The following is a 20,448-nucleotide window of genomic DNA, read 5'->3' as shown; positions in this document are numbered from 1 at the left end:
TATTGATTCCATCCTCTCCCCACAGCCATTCCTCCCCAGTCTTCCCCAGCTCAATAACTGACATCTCTTCCAATTACTCAAGCTGGTAATCTATGACTCATTCTTAAACTTCTTAGTTCTTTAAACTCTCCCCTGGTAAGTAATCTATCAATAAATCCTATTGGTTCTACTACCAAAATACATAGAGAGTAAAGTCGTATCTTTCTACATCCCCTGCCATTAGCCTAAATCAAACCACAACAGCGTATCCTACCACTACCATAGCAGCATGCTCTACCGCAGTAACCCATTAACTAGTCTTCCTCTCATTCTTGCCTTCCTATATTATGTTCTTCAGACTGTAGCCATAAAGACTTTTTCCAATAATAAAACTCAGGTCATGGCACTACCCACCTTCAAGTATTCTCATGATTATCCATTGTACTTTGAATAAAATCCCAAATTATTATAATGTAGGCAAAGCTGTGAATGGCCTGGCTTTTCTAATCACGTCTCATGCCACCCTCTCTGTTGCTTGCTAAGCTCTAGGCATCCTTGCCCTCTTTCAGGTCCTTGCAGACTCCAGCTCCTTTCTACTCCTTCTTCATCCACTTCCAGCTTCTTCTATGTAGCTGACTCTTCCCATTCTTCAACACTCAGATTACATGTTATCACTTCAGAAAGCATCTCCAGACAACCTTTCATAAAGTAGCCCCTCTTATCTACTCTTCCAACACACATTCTTAGTAGCTCTATCAAGATACCTTGTTAATCTTCTTCACGGCATTTATTAAATTTATTTAAATTTGCTCTTTGGCATATTGTCTAGCCCACCACCAGATGTAATATCCTTGAGGGCAGGGACCATCTGTATTGTTCATTACCTTATCACCCATGTCAAGGGTCTCGATTGTGTCAATATACAGGATTATCTGTATCTATTAGCTAAAAACAAGTGTATGAACACTTCCAGAAGATAATGTTATTCTCATTCTCTAAGATTTGAATTAAAATACTTCTTTTTTCAGGACTCCACTCTGCTTTCACTTACTCACCTGACTCACCTGTGAAGTAAAATGAATTATAATGGTACTAGGAAAGTAAGAAAATATTTGAGAGATAAACAGTGGAGGGATTTATAAGAAGTTGAGTAGAAATGAGAAAAAAAAAGATTTCAAATCAACATTATGGGCTAAATAAAGTAAAAAAGAATGATATTATAATGAGTGGTTTTACCTGTTTTTTGGCAACTGAGAATTAACATTCTGGTCTTTGTAGTTTACTCAGCTTTAAAGTGGTTTGTGGATATTGGTGATAGCAAAGCTAGAAGGACTGGCCATATGAACTCAGTAAAAAACAAATGAAATCAGGAAAGGATAGGGATGCATAATAACAAGTCTAAAGAAACGACATTTTGACAAGGAAAAGCAGGAATTGTTAGTCGAAAAAACTGAAGAAATCACTGAGAAGTCCTGGAATTCCAGAATTCTTTGTCTCTTATTCAACTAAATTCTTTTATGGGCTTCAGGACACCTTTATTTATCAAATAATTATTGTGTGAGAGTCACAGGACGCTTTTATTTTCCCTCCTGTTTCTTTGTTTTGACTCTCCCTTGCTCTTCTCTTCCTACCTACCTGTCACCATGGTTTAGCATCCAGTTTGGGGTTTCTCTACTCCAGGATACTTCCAGTGATACTGGGTTCTACCGGAAATGCTCACCTCTTTGAATGATCATTGCACTTATGCTCTGTACCACTTACCAGTTCCTTAATTATATAGTGTTGTGATCCATTTTTTCATAGATATTTGTTCTGTCTCCCTAAACAGACTGTTACCTCTTTAAGGATAGGGATTATGATGAAATCTTCTAGATAATCCCCTCAGCAGCTAGTGCAGAATTTACCAAAGATTCACAATAAATATTTTGAAGAAAGGAAAGAAGAAACAAAAAATGTAGCCAACTGAACAATTCTAATATTCAATTTCATATCAATGGGCATTTGGAACTCATAAAGATTAAGAGAGTACAGGGAATAACGAACGGGGGGATAAGTATTAAAGCAAGAATAGAATCAAAGTATTTATTATTCCAATTGAAATAGGAACTGAAAGGTTCAAAGGGAGCTTTCTGGCTTGAATAAAATCTACTAAGCTCTTAATAAAAGAATATGTTTCACCAAATACAGCATGTATTATTTTATATGTAAAATCAAAGTTAGGTTGAGAGAACAAAATTATTTCCACAATTATTTTTCTCTTCTTTAGATGAATTTTGGAAAAGCAAGTATCTCAATGAATTTCATTTGGTTTTATTTCTACATAAGTGAATCTGCCTAGTTAAAGAAAACATATTTGTCATGAATATGACTCTAAATCCTGTGTATCCTCTAAAAGCATGCATTATTTTAAAGTACAAAATAACTGACAAAGCAATGCCTAGAGTATTTCTATAAATGGCATAATGGTATAGTGTGTTGAAGTGGAACGTCTCGGTACACTCAATGATTCCTTAAAGGCACCATTTTTAAAGAATTTAAGCTCCTATTTATCTGTAAGCTATGTCCTCTATCAGGAAAATGGTGTTTATATTTTTTGACCCGGTTTCAACTCAAACCAATTTCAAACTACCTAAAAAAAAAAAATCTGTGAGTACATTAAAATTATTACCTTAAAATGACATGCTGCGGTATTAAGTAAGACATGTTAATCTCACTATGAATCTAGAATATTGGGGTAATAATAAATATCTCAAATCTTAGGTGCTAAGCAAATCAAAGACATAGGAAATATTTCAGATCAAGGTATTTCTTCTTCATATATTCTTGACATTTTGGAGATTGTAACCTTCAGATGCTTGCAGTTTGGTATTCTTGAAATGAAGTAGAGAAAGAGCATGATACACAAGATTAAAGACCAGAGGAAAAGGGGGAAAATATTGCTAGTTCCTCATAAGTACGGAGATAGAAATGAAAGGAAATTATTTTGAAATACTAAATATTATTCTCTATCATTCATCTCATTTTATCAACCAGCTACATAGGAAATAAACACGTAGGAAAACATCAGATTTTCAGCTGGAGTAAGGTAAAATATCCAAAGCAGAAACATAATTTCAAGATGACATAATGTTAGTACTCTATTTGAAGGCCGTGATTTTTGGCAGACACTCAACTTTCTTCTTTAAGGAAAACACTATTATTTATTCGTGCAATCATTGATGAAAGAGCTAAACTACTTTTTAAACAGTTTATTGAAAGCAATGTTGAAGGAACGTGGACTGCGCTGAGGATTAACTCTTGCAAACTTACTTCACAAGAGGAGCCAGAATATCCAGGTGGACACTGGCAAACCTCCACCGCTGCTGCAATGCTTCTGTCAGTAGGATAGGGGACCGCGGACTCCAGGCCAACAGAGCCTAACCTACAGTGGGAAGAAAAAGATGGTTAAGAGGCAAACTCTTCGGTATCACATAGCTTGAGGAATAGCAGAGTAATAAGGACGTAAATATAGGTAAACTGTGTATGTGGAGAAAGAAGGCCAACAAATATCCATAACTTGATGCTCTCATCATTCATTGTATTAGATAAAGTCTGTCCGTTAAAAGTGCTCACGACCACCATCATATCAAATGCTGCAAACATATGAGAATAATCTTGCTCGGCTCTTGGGTTTTAGCTATGTGTTTTGATTTTCTTTTTTGGGGGAGATAGTTTAAAATAATGTAGTTGAAGGTATTTTTAAAAGAGAAAACATTCACATGACTGTTTGACTCACTTTAACATGTAAACTAGAAAATCAAAAGAAGACAATATTAATATCCAGCTCGAGCTTTTAAACTGGAAGGGAAGGGAAGATAAAAGAAAAAAAAAAGCTATTTTGATTTATTTTTTCTCAGAAACAAATGTGCACATTGGTAGGTAAAAGTGAAACTTTCAAATGCTCAGTTGAATTACTTAAAACTATTTTCTTAATTTGTTTTTGGCCTAAATTGAACGCATTGTTCTCTGTATCTCTGTTTTTTATTTTATCAGCATTTCTGTAAAATCTAGTGATTTTAACAGGGTGATTTGGTGTCATTCATTATTTTAGGGAAGAGCTGGCTTGGCCAAATTGAAAAATGCTGTTATATTTGCTTTCCATTTATATAAGAGGAGTATATGTACATTATATGTGTATTTCCCACATGTATTACCTTCCAAAAATATGCAAACTAATATGAATTAACAATTTAAATAAATGTTATTGGTATCTTATTGCTTTTTTACCATTTTTTCTAATAAGAGAAATTTTAAAAGCTTCATTGTTATGAACACAGACTCAGGAGTGCAGACAGATCAAGATTTATATTCTGTCTCTGACATTTACCAGTCCTATAGCCTAGGGAAAATTACTTAATTTCTCTTGGTTTCAATAGTCTCACCTATGTAATGAAGATAATATGAGTCCATACATCATAAGCTTGATTAAATAATTAAATGAAATAATGAATAGAAAGTTCTTGATATAATACATAACACATAGTAGGTGATTATTAAATACTAGGCATTTTATTAACATATTCTTTTTTTAAAGATTTTATTTATTTATTTATTCATGAGAGACACAGAGAGAGAGGAGAGACACAGGGGGAGGCAGAAGCAGGCTCCCTGCAGGGAGTGGGATGTGGGACTCGATCCCAGGACCCTAGGATCATGCCCGGAGTTGAAGGCAGACGCCCAACCACTGAACCATTCAGGTGAACCTTTATTAACATATTCTCACTGACTGTTGAGACAGGATGGAAAATGTCTACATGAGTACTACAAGAAATACTACTTCTATCTCCGAATCTAGCTTTTTGACATTTTAACATACTAAAAATAAAACAAATTTAAAATAAACTCTAAGGGCACAAATTGATTGCTATTGATTAGTGATATATATGTTTTTTGATTAGTGATATTTATTAAAATGATTGGTAACCTGCCATAACACACATTATGCACCATCCTTTAACCAAAAGAAAGATGTAACCAATTTTTGCATTTTTGCAAAAGTGGTGGTATATTTTCATTAATGGGTGATTCACATTTATCAAAGGGCACATTTATCAATTTCCCAAGATTTGGGAATCTGTGCTGTAATCAATCCAGAAAACAAAACTAATGGGCTCATTTAATGTATCTTCAAGTGTAACAACCTTTAACCAAATCGTTAAGCTTTTTAACTAATGAATTTCCAAAATATTTATTGTTTTGGAGCACCAATCTGACTCAGTTGGTAGAGCATGAGACTCTTAATCTCAGGGTTGTGAGTTTAAGCCCATGTTGGGCAGGGAGCCTCCTTAAAATTTTAAAAAGTAATTAAAATCCTCATTGTTTTTACCTTCACTTTATTAATCCTGGACACTTGACAGTAACTTGGAATGTGTATAACCTCAGACATACTCAAAAAAATGAAAAGAAGAACCAAAGCAATTGAATGCAATCATGTTAGGTTGTTGAATGCTAACTGGCATCTTCTAAAGACAAAGGATTTATCTTCAGGTACAGATTAATTCATTGAACACTATTTCTTGAATGCTTTCTTCTCTGGGGGTACAACCTGGACAACCTAGTAGAAGGTCCTAAACTGGTAAGTGTTAAAAAATCACTCATTCACAGTGTTCAGGTTACAAAGAAATTTTTAGGAAAATCTCTAATTTGTAATTTCTCCCCCACCAAATAAATTTGTACAAGAGGTATCATTGGCAACTTTTTTCCCCATTGGGGTGACATTCATTTAACATAACATTAACCATTTTAATGTGTTCATTTGGTACATCACAATGTTCTGCAACAACAACCTTTATTTGGTTGCAAGCATTTTCATCACCCCATGGGAAAAACCTGTATCTATTAAGCAGTCACTTCCTATTTTAGCCTTTCTCCCAGCTCCTGGTAAGCCAGGAGTCTGCTTTCTATCTCCATGGATTTATCATGGATAATTTTGGATATTTCACATAAATGGAATCATACAATACATGACCTTTTGTGTCTGGCTTCTCTCTGCTAGCATAATGTTTTCAAAGTTCATCCATGTTGTAGCATGTATTAGTGTTTATGGCTGAGTAATATTCCATTGTATGAATACACCACAACATAGGGTTTGAGTTACTAAAGTAAGGAGAGTACTTGCTTGTATCAACATGGGCTTATGAGCTCCTTCTCACAAACAAAGTTGGGTCATGTATATACCTAGCCAGATCATCTCAACACATGCTCAATATGCTTTTGTTGAATAAATGAATGGATCGAGGGATAGCAGGTAGATGAACAGATGAACGTATGGATACAAGACTATCCACAAACAAACATGCAAGAACAGATGAATGTATAGGTCAGTGAATGGGTGAACGGAATGTAGTTATCTAATAAACACTGACACACATACTCCCAGATAAATGATACACTAAAGCCTAGTATCCACATTCCAGATGAATAAAGTCAGATAAGTAGAAGACAAATTACTTGTTTGATCTGGCAAAAAATGAATAAATTGAAAAATGTTGGAGTTAGATCTTGGGGTCAGAGGTCAGAACTCATCTGAATGAACTGTGACATCTTATTGCCTGCAATTAATGGACTGTCACAAGATTCACTTAGATTTCGGATCACTTTAATTTCAGAATTAGATGACTTCATTATTGCTATACTAGTTTATTATCGCATAAAACATGGTCACAATTTAATAAACAGTAGACTGATCAATGGTGTATATAGTCCCAGGCTTTTCAATATAAAATTGAATATTGGAATGTTTCAAAATAGAAAAGTAAGTAATTGACTACTTTAAGGAACAATTTAAAATATAACAAAACAAAAACAAAAATATTTTCAATGAATTGCCAAATTTCATTTGTCTTTCAAACAACAGATGTGTTTCTCTTTAATCTATGTACCCATTCTGAGCTATGAGAAATTTCAACCAAACATCTTTCCCAGCAATATTCCACATTAGTATTCACCGGGCAGACCCAATGTTCATCAGGTTCTTCTGTTGGTAAATGGGATTTTAATGTGTTTAACAGTTTTAAGTGTTACTCATAAAGAAGGCTGCAGTGGTTTTTTTCTTTCCCCTTCAATATGGACACATTCTTTTCTTGATACCAGGCTGCATTCATTTAAATACATATTGCTGGGAGTAATAAAGTACTAAATTTTAGAAGTGCATGAACTATCAAAGATTTGTCAACTAAGTCTCCTGCTTTAGCTAGCTATTTCCCCTTATTCTTATGACTTGGAAATACAGGTAACATGATGAAGAGAAAAGACATAATTATGTAAGTTTTTACTGAAAATCTTAGAGTCACATCTGAAACATTGTCCTGGTACTGATTAAAGATTGTTCTCAATGTTTTTGTTTCACTCTATTTCCACTAGAGTTAGATAGGTTAAACTTTACTAAAATAATAATAATATATAAAATAAATTATTTTTTAAACAATAAGAACTCTGATTGTAAATCCTTTTAAATAATTTTATCTTCTATTCATCTTTTTTTTTTTAATTGAAGGTATCCATTTAATTCTACTAAAAGAAATGTTACTTTAAGGTTAACCACCAGAGATGAAAATTTTATTGCTGTTTCAGGTGCTTTGTACTATTTCATTTCTGTCAAAACATAAGATGATGACTCAGAACTTCCTGTAGTCTCTATCTTGAAGAAGTTCCATCAAGTATCACTCAGGGGGAACTGATAAATTTTACTCCACTCCTAAAAAGGTGAAGAATCATTTAGTAGCCCAGCAATGTCTGAGTGACCCATCTGAACATTATATTAAACATTATATAAACATTATATTCAAATGCATTGTATTCATAAACATACTTAATGCTAATATGATAATTCATCTCTTCCTTCGTAGTTCTACCAGTATGTACTGCGCACATTTCCAATGCACTATTTACTCTACTACCGTAAATGTACATGTCTGCCTTCCAACCTGGAGTATGCCTTTTTTCAACTCAGTGATCATTCATCCATCATTCATGTCCTTTTTGCCTAGCCTAACATGACCACATCATAATCATCACTGCTCACGAGCTTCTGCTATCTTCTGTGCACTATAATGGGGGGTGGACAGACATCTCATTTAACTATGAGTGAAGGTAATGTGTAATTGTTATTGTCCACACTGACAAATGAAGAACCTGAGACTCAAAGAAGTGCTGTGTCCAATATAATGCAGTTAGCAGACAGTGCAGCACAGACTCAAACCCAAGCATGACTCCAAAACCAATAATCATCTTGTGACCCTACGTTTCCTCCCAATATATTGCTAGATAGCACAGCAGGTGTTGTTGGTACATCATTTTCTCATCGCCTTCAATCTTGAAAGTTAGGTTTTGTTTCTGCCATTTTACAGGAGAGGAAACTGAGACTTAGAAAGATATATGTAGAAGGCACAAAGTAAATGCTGGCAGACTGAATGAATCCAGTATTTACATAATTGATTTGGCAAGTAGTCAAAGACAATGGGGAGGAAACACCAAGAGCCCAAGGCCTAGTGAGTTCCATGTTTTGTTTTGTTTTGTTTTTTAACTTTTAAGGGCCTAAAATGATAATTTCTTCAAAATATGGTTACCTGTATCATTAATTTCAAATGGTAGATGCATACTTTGCATCTATCAACCCTATTACCTAATCATCAAGAGACTCTCTTTATTTACAAGGGTTTTTCTAGATTATTTGTTACATAAGTTCTATGCAATACTTTTGGTGCAAAGGCCCCAACACACCTTTACTCTAAAAAGTCATATGAATATATCTTGCCTTGAAACAATTCTGAATTCATTTTCAAGCAATAAAGAAGTCACATGGGGTGTATCATGATAAAGTCATGATGGGGGTTCAGTTATGCTGTGGTAACAAACAACTCCACATTCTTAGTGGCTTAAAAGAAAAGCTTACTCATAAAATCCCCCACAGGTCTGGGTGACTGTTTAGGGCAGCTGACCTTTACTGTATGCTGTCAGTATTTCAGGCAATCTTTATCTTCTCATAAGTTGGATAAGCTCCAGAATCTCATACTGGCAATTTAGTGCTTTTCTTGTGCACGTGTCGGGAGGGAGTAGGGTGGAGAATCACTCTTGCTCACATATCATTGGCCGAACTAAGTCATATGACCACATCTACCCTCAGAGGTTAGGGAAACCACAAAAGGAGGAGTTTGGATCTGGGTATTTACCCAAAGAGAACAAAACACTACTTTAAAAAGATATGTGCACCCCTATGTTTATCATAACATTATTTATAACAGCCAATATGTGCAAACAACCTACATGTCTGACAATACATGGATGGATAAAAAAGATGTGATATATACACCCAATGGAATATTACTCAGCCTTAACAAAGAATGAGATCTTGTCACTTGTGATGATATGGAAAGACCTAGAGGGTATTACACTAAGCGAAATAAATCAGACAGAGAAGGATAATTACCATATAATTTCACTTATATGTGGAATCTGCAACACAAAGCAAAGGGACAAGCAGACAAACAAATGCCAACCACAAAGACAGTAACCAGCTCATAAATGCAGAGAACAAAGAGGTGGTCGTCAGAGTGGAAGGAAGGTAGGGGATACGCAAAATAAGCTTCATTCATACGAATGAAGCGAGGGGAATGAAGAGGTACAGACTTTCTGTTATACAATAAATAAGTCACGGGGATGAAACGTATAGCACAGAGAATATAGTCAATAATATTCTAATAACTTTGTATGGTGATGGATGGTTAACCACACTTCTTAAGGTGAGAATTTTGAAATGTACATAATTGTTGAATCACTATGTTCTACACCTGACACTGATAATCTATGCCAACTGTACATCAATGAAGATTTTTTTAAATAAATAAACAAATGAATGAATGAATGAATGAATGAATGAAAAAAATTAAATTTAGAAGGAGGAGACCGGAAATTTGATGAGTTGCACTAATGTCTGCCATACGGCAAAAGAAAAAAACCTGCAGAGTTAATACCTATTAGATATTAAGAAAAGCCGAACAGACTCCTTGCTTGAGTTAAATATCCAAGGTGCTACTAAATCCAAGGTTTAGAGAATTTAAAGGAGAAAGCTGAATGATTTGGTTAAGCTGATTTCTCTTACACTTCTAAAAGAAGGCTGCACTTTTTCTGTTTTTATCTTCATCTCATCAATGAGAGCAATGAGAAAGAAACCAATTACTCTTATTGCCTGAGCCTCTCAGCATTCTGGAAAAGAATGACAGCAAAGACTGTCACAATCTTGGAACTAGCCCTGCGTGCTCTATCCTAGATGCCTCCAAGGTCTTAATGGTACTTGGAGACAATGTTATTGCTTGCAGTGACTAAGGTCGGCTGGAAATGCTTCCGATCTGTGTTCCTGTTTGCCATTAGCAAAATGTTTTCGCAGCCCTCTAATTCTATTCTCGTGGTGACCTTTTGAAGTTGGCAAGGCAATTGTCCTCCTCTGTATTTCACAGCCGAGGTGATTGAAATTCAAGGAGGTCAAAGCTACACTTATGTTTACAACTATTAAATAGCTGAATTGAAAACAGAAGTCAAAATCCTGACCTGCAGGCTAGTTCTCCTTCCACTCTTCATCTCCCTCTAACCACACAGCTGGAGGAAGCGGAGTCCGAGGGCTGAGAACTACGGTGGAAGTAAATCTTCCTTAAATACACCCAAACACGAAGTTGTGTTGGATAGCTTCAATTCACTTGCACTTACATACAAACTGGATGCCAAGTCGGAAGGCAAGTCGAAATCAATTCAAGTGGTGTTTTACAAATATGACTCAATCCACTTGTAGATTGAGAAAAATAAAATATAACAAGTTCACGGAATCGGGATTTATGCTGATTTTCTGCTTACCTGAAATGGGTTAAGAATTTCATATCTGACATTGGCTCTTCCTTCTCAAAGGACAGTGCTTTTAGATGACGTGGGCTGCACAAAGCAGCCACCTAGCTCCCCTGCCCCCTGTTGCTTGCATACCCTTGCTCTGCGAACACGTCACTCATCTATGGGGACACTTCCAAAGGCTTCGAATGAAACCGATGATTTTGATGGGTAGACACGGAAATTATCTGACATAAATCAGGAGGAAATACCTTTGGATTAACTAGTCTGAGAAGCGATGCTGACAAAAATAAATAAGCCCCCTAGCCACTTTTCGTCAATTTGGTTGTCATTCATATTGAAAGCCAGAGGACTCATCCCTCTGTGCTGTTTAAACATGATGACAATCTCTATTTACTAAATGGGAGAAAACATAATTAATTCCTAAGTGCTACTTCACATCTTCATGGCATTTTAACCCAGCTTCTAGCAGAATTGCCTATGCAAAGGAGGTACACTGTCTGACAATAGTTCTGTTTATGAATCTGCAGTCCCCTCCTTTGGGAGATGGTAATGATGATCACACGTAGTTGAGACGGTACAAGTGAAAGACAAAGGAGGCCGCCTGAGCGAATGATGCAGGTGAGGGAGCAGCAACATAAAACAAAAACAAAAACAAAACTAAAACCAAGTCTTCTGTAGGTAAGCCAGTATTGGAGACATTGCTTTGACTCTGATTATGTCATGTTGTCAGTTTTGGTTCATGGGTCATCATCTAATTTAATCTCATTTAGGGGGAAGTTGCCATTCTATCATGTATTCTTAGAGCAGAAAAGGAGAAGGGAAAAATCCTCATTCTGATGTACTGAAGTTTACATTTCACTGGATAAATACATCACTGTTTTTAAAATTTAAGCATAGGGGCACCTCGGTGGCTCAATCAGTGAGGCATCTGCCTTCGGCTTCAGGTCATCACCCTGGGGTCCTGGGATGGAGTCCACTGGGCCCCCCACTCACGGAAAGTCTCTCCCGCTCCCTCTGCCCCTCCCCAACTCATAAACTCTCTCTCTTAAATAAATCTGAAAAAAAAAAAAAAAAAGGAAAGCATAGCAGCCTATAGTCAGTTACAAGCATGTGCGGTTCCAGTAAAAAGTTCTCTCTTTAAAGAAAAAAAAAAAACTGAAAAAAAGGAAAACAACTAATTCTACATAATGAGCACTTTCCATAAGTGTCACATATAATTTTCCCAACAGACCCTGAAAGGTAGACACTATAATCTCCACTTTATACTTGAAGTAACTAAGTTTCCACAAGGACCAATCATTTGCCAAAGGTCACACATAAAATAAGCAATTGAATCCACTCACTTCCTAGTCAGGCTGGCTCCAAAGCTCACACTCGTTCCTTTACATCACTCGGCCAATAGAGTCTTTTATAAAGAGGCTTGTGATTACTTAGATGAAAGCCCTTAGGTTTCTTATTGTAAACTCTATACTATTAAGTTAGAAACTAGTTAATTAATTAATTAGAAGAAAACACTTTACAAACCACTTTCCAAATATGACAACTCCAGAGTTATATTTAGTTTCCCACAATCTGAGTCATCATAATGGAGACTTTCTTTTCCAGTATAGAATTTCTCAGACTATGGATCATTTTTTTTTAATCACATGCTCTGGCTAAACTATGAAGCAATCATCAATACTAGAAAAGAGCTAAGCCACACTCCTTCTGGACATTTAAATTTCAAAGCTTTAATAGAAACACTTTTCACAAAACTAGTGCTCGATTCTTAGCTACTATTTGAAGGAAACCTACAGATCTTCAAAGTCACTCTTCTACCAAATGCATGTTTGCTCCAAAGACGCGTGCCAACCCTGGGAGATGCAGTCTTGAGTTTACCTGAAGATGGCTTCCACCCCAGGGCCGTAGGTGATTTGTATGAGGACTCTCTTCAGACTCGCAAGCACCGTCATAAACTCTCTTCTACTGACAGGGAAGTTTGTGCCATGTGTGGTAAACAACTCTTCCTTAAGTGACAATACATGAATATGTTCTTCATATGGTTGTAGATACACCTCATCTTGGGCTGTGCTGATTCTCAAGTCATTTCCCTAAAGGGAAAAAAGAAAGTATAAAAAGGGTCAAACTGTGAAAAAGAAGGTAAAAAGGGGTAAAGAGTGTGTATATTTGGATTGGCCAGTTGGCGAATGATCCTCAGTAGATTTTTAATTTCAGGTTGGCTTTCCTTTCATTCAGTATATTTCCGGGATATATGAGAATAAGGGAAGGCAAATCAACTATTGGCCTTAACCAGATGCATGATAAAGTAGAAGCTTTGTAATGCATGACTCTGCTTCCACCATTAACTAAAAGAATAGATATTTGGCAATTCATACATGCATGTGATTACACATACCTTGATTTTATGCAAGTGCACAATAGCTGCATATTTCAAATACATTATTTCATGGTGAATGTGGATTGTATAGAGAAACAGGGAAGAAAACTTAGCACACTGTAGTGTGTTCAGCTTTTGTTTTAAAGGACTCTTCTCTATGGGAAAACAAACAAAAACAAACCAGAAAAGCTCTGCAGGTCTAGTGTTCCCAGTAAGATAATGAATCCCCACAGGGAATGCATGGACTGACCTATGACATTTAGGTTCTCCTTCTTCTGAGTCCATTTATACTAATAATATAGAACTTCACAACATTTTACATTCAGAGAACCCCTTTTATCTTGAAGGAATTCCAAGACACACTTGTAGTTTCACTGACACATCCGTATGCATACATACATACATACATACATACGTAATAATACATATAGCATCTAGATCACTTCACCTAACACTGGAAATACATATTTTAGGGCAAGAATTTTGTCATTGGTTCACATGCATGAAAGGTTCAAGGCAAAGAACAACAAAGCCCAGTGCTAAATCAACACCAACCCCTTTGGAATCACAAATGTGCATATGAAAGTGTGTGCTTTTGAGACTGTGTGCAGTTTGTGGGAAAAGTATGAGAAAAGGGGAAGAGAGCCTCTAAGATATCTTTAGGCTTCCAGCACTTTGGAATTGCCCACAGCCCCTCAAATCCTGAAAGCAGTTTCTCCTATAACTTTCTTACCTAAATGAAGAGTTTTGAAGTCAAGATTCAACTATATCTAAAATAAACAAGTTTCCTTTTTCATTTGCCTCTGCCTAAATACAAAGACGTAGCCAATAAAACCTACTTGGAAGCAGGTAAAGATGGAAAAATTAAACTATGTAAATCAGCATTTTCCTAAACACCTCATTATACTTATATTCTTGGGAACATGGTCAATATGTTTTTAATTTAAATTCCAAGTTTGGGGGGCCCCTGGGTGGCTCAATGGTTGAGCGTCTGCCTTCGGCTCAGGTCATGACCTCAGGGCCCTGGGATCGAGCTCCACATGGCACCTGCTTCTCCCCCTGCCTGTGTCTCTGCCTCTCTCTATGTCTCTCATGAATAAACAAATAAAACGTTAAATAAAATCATAAACAAACAAACAAACAAACAAACTCCAAGTCTGGTCTAAAGGTCTCCTCTATCATTGGAACCTAATAAATATGCTCAGTCTTTTAGATATATCTCAGGGTGAAACAGAAGCCTGGCATAAAGATATTTCCCAAGATACAATATCCCCCCCAGTCATATGTTAGTTAACGTCAAGCCCATGAGGTAAGGTGTAGCCTCCGAGCGTGAAAGAGCTGCACAACACGGATCTGCTCCATACTCTACCTCTAAGATAACCGTAACCTGGAGTACACTTTCGGCATCTTCTCCCTCTGCCTCGAAGTCATACGATATGGTAAACGTCAACTGTCCTCCGGCTGCTGCAAGCTACAAGAGAGGAGATATGTAATCATTACAAGACAGGAAGATGGGCTATTAAATCAGATTTTACTTACTATTTTAAAATCATTTTATTGTTCTAGAGGGTAGGATTTGGAAGAAGCAGAAATCACAGGAGTGCAGGGGGAGAATGATAGACATTTCTTCAGCAGTAACCTTTATACGAACCTTCCCCATCAACTGCCAGCCTGACATAAATATAAATTCAGGTATTATTTTCCCCAGTATTGCAGCCTTGCTGAGATAGGTTAAGTTCTGTGAAACCAAACATGGCCCCTCCTGTCATTTTCCTCATCTATAGCTTGAGCTTTACAATTCCCAAGCAGAGAAGGATCTTTGTCAAAACTGGGAGATTTCTTCCCATCCCTGAGGGTCACTTACTTTCTGTTGGTCTGGACACTTGCAACTAAGACATCACTCTACCTGACAGTGACTTTACATAGACTGCAAGCTAAGCTGGGAAAGGTTGTTGGTCAGAGCAAAAGAAAAGAATGGCGGCAAATTTTATATTATGATACAATTCAATCAAAACTCCCAAAGAAGATACACTTTTCCCTGTGCAATCAAATATGCTTAGTTGGAATGAATGTCATTATCCCTTTTCATTAAATAAACTTCTTTTCTTCCAAGATGCACGTCAAGCCCTGTATAATGGATGCTTGAGGTTTACATCTTCTGACATTGACAGTAACCTTGTAGAATGGAAGAAAAAAAAAACAGAGAAGCAAGCAAGATCATTTATAGGACAGGAATCAACATCGGAGCTTGAGTGACAGATGCAATGCAAATACTGCCGGCCTTTTTAAAAAATTCCACTCCAGCGCTGTAAATAAAGACATTCCTAAAACAAAGCTGATGATCTGTATTCCGCCGTTTGCTCTGGGCTGACAGACAGAGCCCTAGCTTTGCGGCCCTGGGCTCTCTGTGGCCTCCTGCTGCAGACCCCGAGCACAGAGCGATTGGGGGCCTGCAGGGGATGTAGGAGGAGGAGGCACCGCTTTCCCCAGAGCTGTTCCGTGGGGATGCACGGAGCTTGCTCTGGCTGATTAGACAAGGCTTTCAAATTGCAGCTCTGCAATGTCTTCTAAGAGCTCATTACGTGGAGCTCTATGAGGAACTAGAATTCAGGAAACTTCTATTCCCCTGTTCCACTGAGAAATAGCCCTACTCTAATGTCTTTTCATATATAAAATAATAAATATCTGCCTGGACGATAGCACTTGGCATTATTGTAAGTAATGAAGGGTGAATCTGTGTAAAAGGTTTTCGGTTCTATTAAGATAAGCATCCTAAATATTACCTCACGTACCCGTTCAAAAACAGCCAGACCATTTTCTCAATGAGAGGAGTCTAGACAGGCAGCAGTTAAAAAAAAACAAAAACAAAAAACATGCTTTATATATATTTCAAAAAAGACTCAACTATTTAGAATTTTCCACATTAATAAAAATATTCAGTAGGATGTAGGGATGGAGCTTGGGAAAAACACTAGGATACAGATGTATAATGCTGTGAAGCTTTTGAGCTTCCAAATACATTTTGATCATATAAAATTTGGACTGCATGCTTTATTTATTTATTTATTTATTTAGGGAATATGTTTCCCTAAATAAAAGGGGAAAAGGTCAATTTTAATTCATAATTTCTTAATTTAAAAATCACACAAATGTGAGGAACTCAGAATTAAAGGTAAAGTCTATTTTGCTAATAAGAGCCAAAGGGAATATGACTTGAGTATCTAGGTTTTGTTTTTTTTTTTTTTTTTTTTTTTAAAGATCTATTTACTTATTTGAGGAGACACAGAGAGAGCCTGCTGGCATGTGTCCATGGGGAGGAGCAGAGGACGAGGGACAGGCTCTCAGGCCCACTTGGGGACTTGATACCCGGACCCGGAGATGATGATCTAAGCCAAAATCAAGAGTCAGACACTCAACCGAGACACCCAGGTACCCCCAAATATCCAAGCTTTTTAGACTTTGCTTGAAACAGAAAAACGCTTCATTTGTTACAACATTTCATTTGTTTGTGTTGTTGCCATACCTACTCATAATAAAGTCATATAAGCTGTAAAACGATATGAGAGGAATGAGGATGGAAGCAGGAAAAATAAACAAGAAACAAATCGGAGGAAGAGAGGCCCTTCTGCAGGTCAAGCATAACACAAAACATGAACTAAGGAGTGGAATTAATTCAGCTTCTTCTTCTGAGCGCTTATGGTAACGATAGTAACACAAATGAAAACTTGCCTTTTCACTCACATGTCGTACTGCAGTTTTCCCCCAACGCCCCCGTCCATCTTTGATACCTGTACTTCAGTATCAGAACCCGTTTTTGAATCATCTGTGTTCATGAATGAACTCATTTTCCTTCCACCTAAGTTATATGGAAACAGACCAATTTTACAAAGGCGTATAATGATGTCACCAGCTTTGTTTTTTTTTCTTCCTACGTCACAAATATCCATTTCCATAATATTAGAATCATAGACCTTTTTCAGTCGCTCTGAAGGTATATTTAGGGCCATTTCTATATTGCAGCTTAGTCAAGTAGTTATTTAAGTCATTTTGAGGGATCCCTGGGTGGCGCAGCGGTTTGGCGCCTGCCTTTGGCCCAGGGCGCGATCCTGGAGACCCGGGATCGAATCCCACATCAGGCTCCCGGTGCATGGAGCCTGCTTTTCCCTCTGCCTATGTCTCTGCCTCTCTCTCTCTCTCTGTGACTATCATAAATAAATAAAAATTAAAAAAAAATTTAAGTCATTTTGAGAAAGGATTGCTTACGATTCCGTCCCGCAGCTTACAGGGTGTCTTCCCAGCAAGGCACACCGTCCCAGGGATGTCTGCGTGGGGAGTCGGCTATAAGACAGCATCCCCTTGGGACATTGTTTTTGGGGAAAGGCCTTTGGGAATATCCAGAGCACAGACTGTCCTTTTCCGCAGTTGTGGGTGAGGAAGTCTCTGCCTCTTCTCATCGCCCCACTGCTCCATAGTCCTGCAGCAACAGTCACCTGCTTTTCCTCCGCATGTGCCCCCCTCTCCCATCACGCCTTCAGCACCCTGATCTTCAACGTCTCCGTCAATCCCGTGTTCACAGGGCTGCCAATCATGGGCCGGCCTCACTGTCTCCTGTAGCAATTATCTGTGGCTCCGGACTAGTTTCACTGTCAACTGAGACACAGGGTGCGACGCAGGGTCTCTTCAGTCCTACCATCCACCCTTGGCCATCTTCTCCCTGTCTTGTGCCTCCAGGGCCCCATTGAAAGCATCCTCTCGATGCGTCTCGTTGGCAGCTGTACCTCGCAACCACTCATGCACCTTGGGTCGGTTGTTATTCCTAGCTGCATGTGGCACGGGACTGTTCCTACGGTTCTTGGCTCCTTTGTCGTCTGTCGCACAAAACTCCTGCGACCCCCTCCTCTACCATGGCCACACCACTGCCGCCCTCTTCCTTCCCATGCTGTGCTCAGTGCATGGATGCCTCCAAGACTCTTATTCCCCTTTGGTGGCCCTTTCTTATTGACCCTCGAGTCCTCTCTGGTGGATTTAATTATGATTATACCTGCTTCCTCAATCCGTATCCTCTCTCCAGCACTGTGTCCCTGTATTGGTTTGCTTGGGATGCCATAACAAAATACCACAGACCGGGTAGCTTAAACAACAGAAATCTGAGATCAAGGGGTCAGCAGAATTGGTTTCTTCCACAGCCTCTCCTCTTGGTCTGTAGATGTCCCCATCTGTGTCCTCACACGGTCTTCCTTCTGTGTTCACCCGTGTTCCGATGTCTTCTTCTTACAGGGACACCAGTCATATTAAATTGGACCCACCCTATCTCACTTCAAATTAATTACCTTTTTGGAAATCCTTTCTCCAAATAGTCACATCCTAAAATTCTGGGGGGTTAGGACTTCAACACATGAATTGTGGGGGCAGGGATACGGTTCAGCCTCTAACAGTCCCATCCTGAGTGATTGCTTAATAACGTCTCAAACACTCAACATACCCAGTTAATCTTGTTACCTGGATCTTCCCAGGAAACAAACTTGATTATTTTCCCAACTTCAATGATTGGGTCAAGCCAACTGCTTTATTTCTATGATTCAAATTAGAACCCGTAGGTGTAACATAATACTGTTTTCACGGCGTTATTTATATCAAATTAGTCTCAATCTTATTCTATTGAAATGCTTGTCTAACTTTCTATTTTCATTGCACATCACACTTCCTAGGTACTCATGGAGCATTTGAATCAATTCTCTGACTTCAGTCATTTCAGGGGGAGAGAGGAATTTTATCAACTATTACTTCTGCGGGTGCCTCCCTAATGAAGGGCCTCTCGTGGCCCTGGGAATCTAGAATATTCAAGTTTCTAAGCAGTGGCAATACTCTCTAGGGTCTACCTAGGCCCTCTTTACCAACTGTGCAGGGGTGCCCAGGGCCCGGCAGTCAACTCACATGGGCACTGTGGGGTATGTCTGTGTCTAAAGGAGACTCGAGCCATATGGTGTCTGTTGGACACCACACAAACAATGAGCTTGAGGTACCTCATAGTTCTAACATGAGGAAGCTTTGTGTACCTTTCAGGGATATTCTCGAACCACTGAGCTCCGTTTTTGCACTCTCAGCCACGTCGTATCTTTGTTAAGGGAAGTCTTCAGTGAATGCTGTGATAAAAACCACAGATAGCACAGAACTCAATGTGAAACAGGAATTAAAGGTAGTGGTGTCCGATCCATTTCTAGATTTAAGAAGTTTTGTATTACCCAGCGGGCACACAAATCACCTTTAGTAAGCCACTGTGATCATGAAAAAAAAAAAGAACTTATTAATTATTACATGCCTGGACTGATGTGCATTATCTTTTTAAATGGTTGCTAAGTTGGCAAAATGTAAATATTTTAGGTTGTTTAGTCCTCACTCCTGTGGCATATTTCAACTGGTCTAGGAGACCCTGTGGAAGAAAAAAAAAATGCAGAGAACCTAAGACCTAGTACCACAAAATGAAGTAGTTTGGGAACTTCTGGCCTACCTCTTTTGATAGACTCTTCTACTTTGATTTGTTTCAACCCATTTTCCTGCTGACATCCTTATTCCCTCAGTTCTCTGATTATTCAAACTCTGCCTTTCTGTCTTTGTTCGGCTGGTGTCCCACTGGTCAGAAGACGGCGATGCAGAGGGGATTTCTCAGCGACAGAGAATCTGCACAGGCACAGCGTGAGCGCCAAGGGCCTCAAGGACAGGAAGTGCCGTGTAAGCTGTGTCACCCCTGGATGCTGTGGGAGGCACCCTGACGACACAGCCCAGGCCGTTGGTAAGCCACGCGTATTGTGCGTGACTTTGGTGTTCCACGGTTTTGGACTTCATAGACTTCATTTACTAATTTTATCTTTGAGACGTTCAAATCCATCCACTTTGGGGACAACACTGATTGCTCTAATTTTGCGGAGCGCCACACGTACTGCCAATAGAACATTTCATCTTCCCCTGCTATTGAAGAGCAAAACGGTCACAATTCCATTGGCCAGAGAAATAGAGTTTTCCACAGGTAGAAGTAAGTGTCACTCCAGTTCACACTGAGGTGATTCTTACATTTACAGGATAGATGAGACTATATTTACCAGAGATGAAAGTTGTATTTATTTTCAATACAAAGAGAAAATGAATTTAATGAGGATAGTTCATTTCATAAGGGTCTCCAAAGACTCAGGTGTTCAGTTGTTTGGTTTTCTTCTTCTTGT

The 20,448-nt window shown here is 38.2% G+C and overlaps 1 protein-coding gene across 3 annotated transcripts in view; it reads right to left on the bottom strand.

Annotated features, from left to right (window-relative positions):
* LAMA2 (laminin subunit alpha 2) overlaps positions 1–20,448 on the bottom strand; it is a 583,647-nt gene that overhangs the window by 248,454 nt on the left and 314,745 nt on the right. For all 3 annotated transcript variants that reach the window (XM_072833687.1, XM_072833697.1, XM_072833705.1), the window contains exons 13-15: positions 14,601–14,702; positions 12,733–12,944; positions 3,289–3,400 (exon numbers count right to left, since the gene is read on the bottom strand). In XM_072833687.1, coding sequence (XP_072689788.1) covers positions 3,289–3,400; positions 12,733–12,944; positions 14,601–14,702 — 426 coding nt within the window. The remainder of the gene's footprint in view (positions 1–3,288; positions 3,401–12,732; positions 12,945–14,600; positions 14,703–20,448) is intronic.

The sequence above is a fragment of the Canis lupus genome, chromosome 1, assembly GCF_048164855.1.
Source record: "Canis lupus baileyi chromosome 1, mCanLup2.hap1, whole genome shotgun sequence".
Taxonomy (NCBI): Eukaryota; Metazoa; Chordata; class Mammalia; order Carnivora; family Canidae; genus Canis; species Canis lupus.
This window is presented reverse-complemented; position numbering and strand designations above follow the sequence as displayed.